At 49.0% G+C, this 12,872-nt stretch overlaps 1 protein-coding gene across 1 annotated transcript in view; it reads right to left on the bottom strand.

The window, feature by feature from the left end:
• WNT7A (Wnt family member 7A) overlaps nucleotides 1–12,872 on the bottom strand; it is a 35,813-nt gene extending 22,941 nt beyond the window's left edge. Inside the window, exons 1-3 of the mRNA XM_039710239.1 lie at nucleotides 12,672–12,872; nucleotides 11,573–11,799; nucleotides 823–1,094 (exon numbers count right to left, since the gene is read on the bottom strand). Of these exons, the coding sequence (XP_039566173.1) occupies nucleotides 823–1,094; nucleotides 11,573–11,799; nucleotides 12,672–12,742 (570 nt within the window). The 5' untranslated portion in view covers nucleotides 12,743–12,872. The remainder of the gene's footprint in view (nucleotides 1–822; nucleotides 1,095–11,572; nucleotides 11,800–12,671) is intronic.

Raw genomic sequence — 12,872 nt, forward strand, 5'->3', positions numbered from 1 at the left:
TGGGATCAGCAGAACTCCTGCAGAGAGAGCCCTGCTGGGCTGTACCCGGGCTGTGGGGAGCACATAGACAACCCTGGCTATTCCAGCTGCTGGAATTGGAGCCACGGCCCCACTGGGACTGCCTGAGAATGCCTGGCCCACAGGCACCTGGGGAGCATAGCTCCGACCAGGCTGGGTCCTGTCCCTGGCCTGGCTGCCACTGGAGATCAGAAACACGGCCAAGACAGCAAACCCTGGGTGTTCAGTGCCTGGGATCCCCAGGAAATCTGTGTGTGGGAGCTGCTGGAGTCCTGCCTTCCCCAGTGCTGCCTCTGCAGCAGCTGCTCTCAGTCCCAAAGGATGGGGTGTGTGGGAATGCTGCTGTTCTGAACCCAAATCCACGTCACAGTGTGACACGGAGTGACAAGGACTCAGCCCAGGGTCTTGCTGCTGAAGCCTTTTCCTCCTTGCAGGGGCGGCTCTCACACAAAGAGCAACATTTGAACAACAGGGTTGAAAATGATCCCTTTTCAGCTGAGTGAGACGTTCATGTCTGAACCTGACAAGACTCCTGCTAACCCACACAGCAGCAGGCAGCTTTTTACCAGAAGTACCGTTTGACTTCCCAGATAAAACACTTGTTTGATTTTTTTTTTCCTTTCTTACAGCTGCAAAGAGTAACATTTAGACAAATGCTTGATGAGCAGACTGTCCAACAACCTGCAGAGGTGCCTACTTGTCTGCTGTGAACGATGGCAGCACAGCAGTGCCGTGGCTCTGCTGAGCAGGACACCAAACCCATCCCAGCCCCAGGACGGACACGGGGACAGCAGGGCCACTCACCTTGCGCCCGGCCTCATTGTTGTGCAGGTTCATGAGCGTCCTGGCATTCTGCTTGATCTCCCGGGCGTCCACGAAGACCTTGGCGAAGCCGATGCCGTAGCGGATGTCGGCGGAGCAGCCGCCCCATTTCCAGCCCTCCTCCTTGTGGTACTGGCCCTGCTTCTCCTTGTCGCAGCCGCAGTCACTGAGATTGCCCTGCGTGCAGGCCGCCGTGATGGCGTGGGCCACGCCGGCCGCGATGATGGCGTAGGTGAAGGCGGCCTCTCTGCTTCCTGCAAGGAGAATGGCCGTGAGCAGCGGGCAGGGCACGGCGAGGGGAATGGCAGGGCCTGCGGGCACACAGCACCGCCTGCTCCTGGAAATGCTGGAAAGCCACTCCATGAACAGGGGAACGGCAGGGCCTATGGGCACACAGCACTGCCTGCTCCTGGAAAGCCACTCCATGAACAGGGGAATGGCAGGGCCTGCAAAACACAGCACAGCCTGCTCCTGGAAATGCTGGAAAGCCACTCCGTAAACAGAGGAATGGCAGGGCCTGTGGGCACACAGCACCGCCTGCTCCTGGGAAACCACTCCATGAACAGGGGAATGGCAGGGCCCGTGGGCACACAGCACCGCCTGCTCCTGGGAAACCACTCCATGAACAGGGGAATGGCAGGGCCCGTGGGCACACAGCACCGCCTGCTCCTGGGAAACCACTCCATGAACAGGGGAATGGCAGGGCCTGTGGGCACACAAGACCGCCTGCTCCTGGACAGCCACTCCATGAACAGGGGAACGGCAGGGCCTGTGGGCACACAGCACTGCCTGCTCCTGGAAATGCTGGAAAACCACTCCATGAACAGGGGAATGGCAGGGCCTGTGGGCACACAACACCGCCTGCTCCTGGAAAGCCACTCCATGAAAGGGGAATGGCAGGGCCTGACAAGACACAGCACCGCCAGCTCCTGGAAATGCTGGAAAGCCGCTCTATGAACAGGCTCTGCTCCTCTGGGATTCACCTGCTGGATGCTCATCTCTAAAGCAATGGCCATCCAGGAGGCAAGCGGAGATCAAGTGTTGTTCAGGCTGATGCCTTTGGAGTTTAGCTGTTATATGTTTCAAATCCTGTACTGATCAATGTATAACCCTAAACTCCATACAGAGTGTTAGTTAATTGTCTCCACATTTTGGTCAGACAAAAAATCCCTCTAGGACTGAAACTCAAGGACATCCTACAGCCTCATGCTCTGAAAAGTATAAACAAAAGTGAATGGGGAGAAGGAAACTGGGGGTAAATGACTTCATTACCTGCAGCTGTAATTGAAGAATTAACCCGTGATATATAAATGGGCCAAATTTACAACTGTCTGAAAAACTCATGACCACCGTCCATCCTGGGAGGCTTCTGGCTGCCCAAGGTGTCCCTATTAAAGGCCTTTAATAAATTCCCACTTTATTCTCTTAACCTTGCCTAGCCTCTGTTCTACGGGGTCACTCCAAAGCATCAAGGCAGCTTCATCTCTATATTTCCAGCTGATATTAGAAGTAGGCAAACTAAACTTAAAACAAAAGGATGAGGTGGCAAATGTTGGAGCTCAAAAATAAAGAAAGAAAGGAAAACAAAACAGGTGGGCTTGGGGGTTAAGTTGTTAAAGCACCCATATTAAACCTTTTAAAAACTCAGCTCAGAAGTAGGATTTTATTTTAAAATTTAATTCTACACTAAATTGTATTTTTACAGGACTACTGCTTCTGTTTGACTCATGTTCTGAAAACATTTTAACTCAACTGGGACAATTTCTTCACAGTGTAGGTGTCCAAAAGTTTTCAACACTGACATCTGTGCTGACTCAATGAAATAAGTCTTGGGTTTAGTTTCAAAATTTCTTATAAAATGAAAAAAAAATCCTGATCTGTTGTAGGCACCGTGACCAGAGCAAGGTGAAGTAACAGCCTCACCAGAGGGCTGCAAGACAGAGGTTGGGCCAATAATACTTTGTGCAACAAGGCCATAATGACAGGTTTCTGTTTCCTGAGGGGGGGTTCTCACTTTAAATCTAAGATTTAATTTCTCTTTTTTGAAGTTTTGTTGCATCCTGGTGTGTGTATTTCCCACACGTGGGCCCTACGGGATCTGTGAGGCTTTGGGGGCCAGTTCAGCTGAGAGAGGCCCCTTCACAGCCTGAGGAGGTTTGCAGAGGTTGCCCATGTATGTCAAACAGCCCTTAAAAATTTTTGGATCTCCCAAATCAAGAACTTGTCCTACTCTTATTTCTCCAATGTCAAAACGCACCCTTGTTGAATAGGATCAGAATCAGGCTCTTAATTAGGGGAGTGCAGATGGGAAGATCTGCTTCCCTTCTCCAAGTGCTCATCAGTTGAGTCCTGGCAGACCTCAGCTGCTGGCAAGAGTTTGTTACCCATGAAACAAGCCCATTTCTGCTGCTCATTGCATTTCACAAAAAAATCATCACTTGGGAAGGAAACCTTACGCTTTCAGCCTTGGCTGCATCCCTTTCTTGTAATATGATCTGGATTTCTCTGCTTGTCTCTTTTAATGATAAATGTTCATTTCCTTGTATCGAGGAAGTAAAATGGAAAACAAGATGACATTATCACAATCTGTTAATAGTCAACCTTGTGCCTTCTATTAGCAAAGGCAGTATCCCTAATGCTGCAACATGCTGCATTTATTAAAGAACTTAATAAATATTAAGGAACAGTCAATTACCTGACTTCCTCAAAGGATTCCTTGTTTCTCCTTACTTAAACACAAAAAAAATCATAACATGTTTTGTTTTGACCATGGAAATTTCAGATGAAGCTTTCTAGAACTCTTGGCTTTTTATAAAAATCTGAATGTAGAAGAGAAATGCCAGGCTTTAGGTGTATTTGGAGTTGAGGTCCTCCTCCAGTTTACACTCACCAGCACCCTCACTACTGTAAGCACAACACTATGAAAAAGGCACTGGCAAACAGTGTACAATAAGAAGTCCCCTTTATCTCTCAGAGGGCAGCACTGCATTACACCAGGTTTCTGCTCCACAAAGCAGCAAATGGGACATTGTCAAAGAAATATTTCTGAGTTGAATTTGCATGTGGTTCTTTTTTCCCTTTGATTTTGATCAGATTATTTTTGTTCAGCACAAGTTATTTTCAAGATCTAGAACAAAAACCACTGGGAAATCACTTGAATCTGACATACTCAGCATTGTAGAGGCTGAGCACTTATTTTGCTTTTTAGAGGGGAGAAAAATGCAATGTAGGAAATACAAAATTAGTTAGTACAAGCAGAGTCAGAAGCCAGTGTCAAGCTTGATCATAAATTACATTACATAAACTATTTTATATGTTTGTCTTATTTGGGAGAAAATCTTAGCAGCTTTTAAAAGCTCAAATTTTGGAGATTACAAGGTAAACAAAGCAAATGCTTAGAAGAATTGACCCAAGTAGGAAGTGCCTTGGCACTTGTGCAGTAGTGATAAAGTGATGTGGGTTTGTCACGTCTGCATCCAACTGTTCCTGTTTTTTCATAAATGATTGACTTTTTAAGTCTCATTACCCTGGCCTGGCTCACAGAAATGCCAGCATGGGAGGGAAGCTCACACCAGCCTGAGTGTCTTCTGTGACAGTGCCTGAGATCCCAGGGGTTTGTGTCCAAACAGGGTGACCTCAGCATGGGGGTGCTTCTGCCACTTTTAAGTAGAAATTCTACTCCGCTACTTTGGATTTCCACAGAGCTGAAATTCCTGGAGGATCTGAGGGGGAAACGTGGCTTTACCAAGGTATGGCCAGGCAGCTGCTCCTACAGATGTTAGGCAAACGTGGAGAGTCACATGTCACAGAATCATGGAATCCCAAATGGTTTGGGTTGGAAGAGACCTTAAAGCTCCTCTCATTCCACCCCTGCCACGGGCAGGGGCATTTCCACCACTCCAGGGTGCTCCAAGCCCCGTGCAACCTGCTCTGGACGTGTACAAGAATTACAAGCCCTCCTTTCAGCTCCCAAATCACACATTCTTCTACTTATCTCAGACAAACCATGGTAAACACTCCAGAGCTCAACTCCAAGCACTGGAACCTCCAGAGAAGGATCCGGCAGCAGTCAGAGCTTGTTCTGGCCATTCACAGGACCTGATGGGTTCCAGCCATGGCTCTGCTTCCTCACCCTCACCTGGGGCTCTCCCCAGCCCTAGCCAGTGCCTCGGTGCTCTGGGACCACGGGAGCTTCTCTCCACCTGTTGGACAGAGATATCCGCCTGCTTTTCCTGTGTTTTTCTGGACTGCAGTGAGGCGTGCAGCACACTGCAGCTCCATTTGCTCTGATGGCAGAGAGCTTGGCATTGATGGCTCCCAAAATCTCTGCAGCTCCATCTGCTGATGCAGATCCTCTCCCAAAGCACTGGAGTCCTGTCTGCAGACCCTGCACTGGGCAGAGCACCTTCCCTGGCTCTCTGTGCCTGTGTCTGTGAGCCCTGCACAGCCAGTGTCCACGCCGGGGTGCCAGGTGTCTCAAGGGGAAGCACTGAGAGGGTCACAGGTGGGTGCAGACACAGGTGTTACCAGGGCAGCTTCTCTCCTAACACTGAGCACGGTTATACACACCCCACGCACACCTCAGAGCCTTAATTCTGCAAACACTCGCTGCATGCCTCTGAGTTTGGATATGAATGTTTGCTAGACTGGGTTTGGGCTGATCAGCCTGTCTACCAGCTGCACAGACTGGTCTGCATTCTGGTTTTAATTTAGCTAACTTCATTTGGGTTTAAGTTTAATCTTTAAATTTGAAAATTTTGTAAAAACTTCATTCACACAGACTACAAATGGAAACTTATTTTTAAAAGGAAGTGCAATACCTTGATGCTCTTTGGGAAACAAAGCCTAAGCCTGCAAAATGCAGAGTGGATTTACTTGCAGGAAGTCAGTAGGTGCTCAGCAGTTTGGGATCTAAGGGTGTTTCTAAACAGCCTGTCCCACCCTATCAGCCCCCTCATAAACTGACTAAGCTGTGAAATAAAAGAGAGACAAATTTCTGTTTATCTCACTGGAAAACATTGGTTGTATTTTCTGCTATTTAAAGCCAAAGGGTCAGAGAGGGAGTTATCTGCAGTGACATGAGCTGAAATATGATTGGGAAAATATAAAGATGGAAAACACAGCATACCTTGCCAATTATGTGCCACAGAAAACATTACTCCTCATCTCTCTATAGAGGCCATAACTCACAGGCTGGAAAAACGCAGAGCAGAGCCCATCCCCTGCCTGCTTTGGGCTTTGCCTCCTTCTTCTTTGGTAGACTACAAATGGTCTGGCAGGATTTTTTATTTTAATTTCTCTTTAACCTAGCATGAGTAATTAACAAGAATGGGAGCTTAAAAAAAATCATTGAAGTATCCTCTTCCTAATTTTTTCTTCCTCTTCTGTATAATGTTGGGGGGGGTCGTTGGTGCCTTAAATTATTGTATTCAGTAGGAATTAAAAGGATGGATCCCTATAAAACAGCACTGTGGCTTTACAAAGATTAGTTCAAATAAATAAAATACACAGGGGCTTTAAGAGGCATTTCAAGATTCTGGGGGTTTAGGCCCTGCCCACTCTCATGAGCTAAAGTTCCTTTCATCAACACATTAAACTTTTGCAGAGGAAACACTCCAGCTAAAGTGATTATTGCTGAAAATACCCCCTATAAATTTATAAAGTTACTACTCAAGACATGCACTGGAAAAGCCAGAGCCATTATTTTGGAGTTCAAATAAGTCTCCCCTTTTCAGAGGGCTCTGAGCCCCCACACCCCAGCCCTACTGAGGAACCCTGCCCCTGCCACAGGAGATCTCCCACCTTCCCCATCAGATGCAATCTCTCTGTTTCTCTGGAACAAGTACTCACAAGACACATCTGAAGGCAGGTATGAAAACCTTGTGATGGGAATTCCAACTGCAGTGACCTTGGGGCAATGTTTTATCTTGTAGTGACAGTCCCTGCTGAGAAAGATTGACTTTTTGGCATAAAGCAGCTTTGGATGATCAGGCCATATTTCAGCCTGGCCTCTGTTTTGCTTGCAAATAACTGTTCTTATGCAAGATACTCACAGTAAAAACCGATTGTAGGGGATGGAAACCTAGCACAGAAATTCAGACTCTGATCTCACCTGACTAGATAACAAGACTCCAGTTAATTACCTTTTTTTTTTTTCTGTGCATTTTGGGGGCTTCCTAAAGCAGTGGTTGAGAAAACAGAGTACTTCTCAAACTTTCCTCTAAATATTGACCAAACCAAATAGTGCAGCAGCACTCAGAACTTTGTTTCCCACAGACCTGGGCAGGTGATCTTCCATGCAATACAAAAACAAGAAGGATTTTCCTGCCAGAGCTCCAGGAGCATTTGGGCACCACTCTCAGGGATGCACAGGGTGGGATTGTTGGGGTGTCTGTGCAGGGACAGGGCTGGACTCCATGACCTTCTCAGGGTCCCTTCCAGCTCAGGAGATTCTGGGACCCCACCAGTAGTTGTTCACTTGGTCTGTTATTCTGGAATTCAAACAATCAGACTTTAAAACCTGTCATGAGAGGCTACAGCAGCGTTTAAAATCAAAATACTCCCTGAAATGATTGAAGATTATATCTGTTCTTCAGCACACCTGTACTGGGATGTTTTCACAAGTGTTTGTCTATAACACAGTGACAATATGAAGATTTACTCTTAACTTTCCTGTTGATTTTTGTGTTAAATCTACCCATCCAGAGAGGAAAATGTCCTAGATCTTCTTCTCTTTTCCATACCAATAGGAAAGCTGACAGCTCTGAACAGGTTAGTGAAGGCTTTGCCTTGTAGCACAGTTGCCATTTGTTTCAATAGGCAGGAGTGGGAATGTCCCTCTTCCCTTACGTTGTTTGAAGCCATAGAAGAAAAGCTGATTTTAGTACCTGGAAAATGAACCACTGCTAAATTCAGTCCAGTACAGAGCCAACAGTGCAGTGGATAAAGGAAAGCCAGCAGGCTCTCCTGGTTTAGTGTGTGCCTCAGGGCAGCCTGGGATGATCCCTGAGCCAAAGGCATTGGCACAGTGTGCAGAGCTGCTGGGCTGCCCTGCTGTGCTCATCAGCTTTGGGACCAGCGTGTCTATGGGGATTCTTCTTTGGATTTCAGCTTTCCTTATTCCCAAGAGTAATGTCAGGTGGGTGAAGTACAATGTGATTGTGCTGAAGCATTTTCCAGGGTAGAAGAGAGCAAATCGATGCATTTTAGTAAGGCCAGGATGAAGACCTGGCTGAAATGTTTTGCTGAAGTGCTCCTTGCAGACCACCACTCACACCTCAGGACTCCCTCCATCCTCCTCCCCTCCACTGGGTCCTTGCAGCCTCTGCAGGGCTCTTGTGCCTCTCTTCTCTCAGATCTGTCCTGAGGAGTCTCCACATGGCCGTGTCCCTCTGTGGAAGTGTAGTCAAACAGTTTGTACCACTTCACTTTCTTGTTTAACAATGCCAGTGCTGCTCACTTGTGGCAAAAGGAGATGGGCTTTTTTTCCCCCATGATGCCAATGTGGTGGTGTCCTCCAGATCCCAAGGCAGTCCTTTGAGACACCAGCAGAGTCACTGTTGTCCACCTGCTCACGAGGTTGCACCCTGCAAAGCTGACCCCTGAGGCACCTGATGGAAAGCCTTTGCCACAGCTCTCGCTCTTCCTGTGATCCAGCAGAGCCCAAATTTGATTTTCAGACTCTATCAAAGGCATCTCTGGCTGTTCAGATCCTTAGGCTTGAACCACGTTTCACCTGAAGACAGACAGGCAGGAGGGGTTTGGCCTATCCTGCCTTAAAAACCTTGGTTTTGATTGTGGCCGTCCTCAGGAACAGAACTGCTGACCACCATTGCAAATATATTTGGTTTTAAGTGTGTCCATAATTGCAGCGTTGCGTCATCTCCACTGTTATTTTAGAAATTCTCTCTGCCACTCTACATTATTAATAAGGTGTCTGTGGAATGGTCTAGAAGAATCGTCCCTGTGTCGATCTGGACTCCCTCGCTCCCTCCGTGACCGGAGCAGAGCAATCCGATGGCACTGGGGGACCTCTCTCCATGCTCCTGGCACTGCTGTCACCAGCTGGCACGGGGTTACATCCACAGGGTGTCAGGAGGGGACAATCTCCCTTTGGAAGGGCAAAGCAGATAAAATGACCCAGGAAATGGAGAGTGAGTGCTGGGCACTGGCTGGAGCTCACTGCCACCAGCGGGGAAATCAAGCCCATGAGCACAAATAGGCTCTAGGATGAAATCAAACGGTTGCTTACTGTACCTCTACAAATAAACTCCACAAATAAACTGTCACTTCACTGGATGATAAACTGTATGTGAATTTTAAAAAATACACACATGCTACAGGTTAGAACAGGGAAATATTGTTTGATGCTTTCCTTCTAGAGAATTCCAAGTGTTTCAGTAAGGTTAGTATTCCTGTTGCCATTTTAAAGATAGGAAAAGAGAAACACAGAAGAGAGTGCCATGATCCCTATGCTACACAACAGCAGGGCCAGAAGGGGAATCACTTTGAACAGCAATAAGAGAATTTAAACAATTGCAGTACGTTTGCATAACATTCATAGTAAGATTAGCCAGCAAGAGTAAAAGCAAAGAAACCTGGAACTGAAGATGTGGCTTGGTGTGCCATCAAAGCTGTGGGCTGGAAAATAGATCACAAGACTCTCTGGTACCTACTGGAGCTTGAAATTCTTCCTATAGGGCTTCATGGCCCTTCATGTCCCACATCTCTCTTTGCTATTCAGGGTAAGGCCCTCAGGCCTGATCTCCTGTTTGTGGGTACCAGTTTGACTTACGGCTTTATGGCACAGAGGTTGCACCCTTTTTAACCAAAGCAAGATATTATTTCTCTGGATGGTAACCTGGAGCACACCCTGGCAGAGATCCTTAGGAAAGAGCAAGAGATGCCTTTGCCCAAGAGCCATAGAGTTTCTATACTTGCTGATAGGGAAGAAGCAGAACAAGGAGACCACCTGAACAGGAACAGTTACATTAATATATTTCGTGGTGTTTGAGAGCCTCAGTAGTTTTATCCTTGAGACCACAGGAATGTCTGTGCAAAAGAAGAATTCCCCTCTATGATTTTTACCAAAGTTTACTTTAAAATTAACATGTACAACCTGTTTAAATTTGAGGGGTTTGTTATTCTTTAAATTATTTTTATGGAGTTTTGTAATTTGGATGCCATTCAACTCTTGACTGTGTTCTGAAACCAAGGAAGAATTTGCCCTATCCATCTTAGCCTTGTAATGGATAGATAGAACATATTAAGAGTTATCACCTCAAAGACAGATCAAAGTCTACTTCCTTTGATATTGACTTTCTTTAAAAGGACCTAAATATAACCCGCTAGCTAAATAATTCAATTTTCGGAGGCAGGGAAGGAACTGAGAGCATGTTTACACAACAGACCACAACAACTCTGCAATTTTCTAATTTCTGGGAGAAGAAAACTCCTCACATTTTCTGTTTAAGGAAATGTTACTCTTGGACTAGAAGAGGCCAAACCTGCCAGCCATCCAAATGGACTCTTCACTGACAGAAGTGGCAAACACTTGCCTGCACCGCTGACAGGAAGGGCTCAGCTCAAGGAACAGAAACAATTAGCTAATCTGAATAAATGCTCCATTTTCACATGTTTCCCAGTCTTGTGCAGGGGGCTTTTACCTCGTCTACTTGAGCCACTCTGATTATTAAAGGTTTTGAAAAGCAGGGTTTCCAATCCGAGTCGAGTTCTTCTCTTCCTGCTCTTTCCTTACCCATCTAGGTTCTGGAGAACACCTACCAGTGTGCACTGCTGTGGTAAAACACACACTCAGTGCTCTCAGGGGCTCCAGAGCAGAGTGACAAGGCTGAACCTTTCTGGGTTTTTGCAACTTCATTTTACATGGGGAAGAGACTGGAAACCACAGATCCTTCTGGACGTGGAATGCAGTGCTGTGAGTGATTAGCTTTCAGTGGTGGCTCTAAAAAAGACTAGCCTGTACTTGGAAAACACATTCCTTGGTCTTTGCATTTTAAGTAGAATCAAAGAAATGTTGGGTAAATTTCACTACAGTGTTTTGAGATGGGGGCATGAGAGTTTTAATCTCATACCCCATTTCTTCAGGTATTTACGTTAGTTATTATTAATGCTGCTTTAGTTCAGAATTTGCATATATTTTGTACTGCTGCAATAACTGAAGGCATGGAAAATGGAAGAGGGATCTTCTGTCAGTGGATTGGACCAGCGTTTGTGAATGCCCTGACATCTCAAAGCAGAACACACCCACTCTTCCTCAAGCCACAGAGGCACAGCTGCTGTGGAAGGATTTTGTGTGCTGGGAATTTCTCACAGCGAGACTGATGGCTGTGCCTGGGTCCCACCAGGCACAAACATCAGGCCGGTATCCCTGGGGGTGCCTGCATGGCAGAAGTGCAGTTCCAGCTCTGCTCAGCATTCTAGCTCCCACGGCTGCCTTCAATGAGAGCCAGCCCCCTTTTTTCCCATCCCTAAGCACATGAATCAGGTGCTGTGCGCACAAACGGGACGCTTTTTAGAGAAGATTTCAGAGAGCAGGGCTGTGAAATAGTGCGGTGGGAGCTGGCAGGCAGGGAAGTGAAGCACAGGCAGGTGCCCTGCCGGGGGGGAAGCAGGTCGGCAGGGGTGCACACCCTCGCAGTGCCCGTCCTGCCCGTGCCCCGGTGCCCCCCGTGCCCTCGGGCGGGCCGGCCGCGGAGCCGAGAGCACGTACCCACTTTGAGCTCCTTGCCGAAGACCGTCCTCTCGCCCAGGGCCGAGCAGTTCCAGCGCCCGTTGCGGAACTGGAACTGGCACTCGTTGATGCCCATCTGGGACCCTTCCCCGATGACAATGATCGCGTCGGGCCTGCTCTGGCAGATCGCCCGCTGCCGGGGGGCGAGCCCCGGGATCTTGTTACAGATGATGCTGGCTCCGAGGGCCACCACAGAGGAGAAACCCCTGCAACGACAAGACACCGGCGGTGGCTGAGGGCAGGCTGGTCCCGGAGGCAGAGCAGCACCCGCTGCCTCCCCGCGCTGCGGCTCCGGGGCGGGCAGGTGCCGGGAGAGCGCCCGCCTTTCCCCTGCCCTGTCCCTGTCCCTCTCTCCAAGCCGAGCCAGAGATCGGCAGCGCGTGGGCTCCCACCAAACAGGACCAAACTTCCTCCTTCAAGGATTAAAGCGCATGCAGCGGCATTGTCTGCCCGGGTCGCGCACAGGCAGAGGGCTGGGAGGGTTTTCCCAAACCTGCCGAGCAGTCAGAGGAGAGAGGGAAGGAAGGGAGGGGGAGAACCCACGCTCCCTGCCCCGGGGCCGCGCCGCCTCCTCCCGCACGCAGCGCACCTGGCCGGGGATGCTGCGGGTGCGGATCGCGGCCGCGCTCCCTGCGCCCTCCCGGGGCGGGCGGCGTTGTCTGCGCGGGCGGCAGCGGCCGAGGGATGTCCCTGCGGGAGCGCGGGCAGGTACCGGCCAGGGAGCGGCCAGGACACCCCGCACCGGGCCGCCGGCCGGGCTGGGGAAGGGCCGGCTGCCCGGCATCGCCCCGGGGTCCCTTCCCGGCAGGGACCACCGCCCAGCCCCTCGCAGCTCCGCACCTCGCCGGGGCCGCCGCCTCCCCCCGCTGGAGGGTCGCTCCGAGGTGCACTTTACCTGTCTTTTGAGAAATAATCGTGATCTCCACCATCATCCTCCCCCCCTTTTTTTTCTTTTTTTTTTCTTTTTTTTTTTTTTTTTTGAGACTTCTCGAGTTAAATAGTAACAGGTCTGGGCAGGTTGGGCTGAGCGCGAAAGAGAGCGCGATTGTTATAAAGGAAAGAAAAAAAAGTTACTTACCCAATCTTGATATACACAATCCCCAGGCTCAGGAAGATGTGGAAGATCCAGCGCCTTGTTTTCCTGTTCATATTCCTTGCTTGCCGTGGCTCAGACCAACACGCGAAACGATGCCCGGCGCGCTGGGGGCCGGGGCCGCTCCGTGCCTGGCGCTCACGGCCGGGCGGCCGAGCGGGGCAGCCCCCGCCGCGCCCCGCAGCG

Source organism: Passer montanus, unplaced genomic scaffold (genome assembly GCF_014805655.1).
Source record: "Passer montanus isolate IOZ18808 unplaced genomic scaffold, ASM1480565v1 scaffold227, whole genome shotgun sequence".
In the NCBI taxonomy this organism is placed as follows: Eukaryota; Metazoa; Chordata; class Aves; order Passeriformes; family Passeridae; genus Passer; species Passer montanus.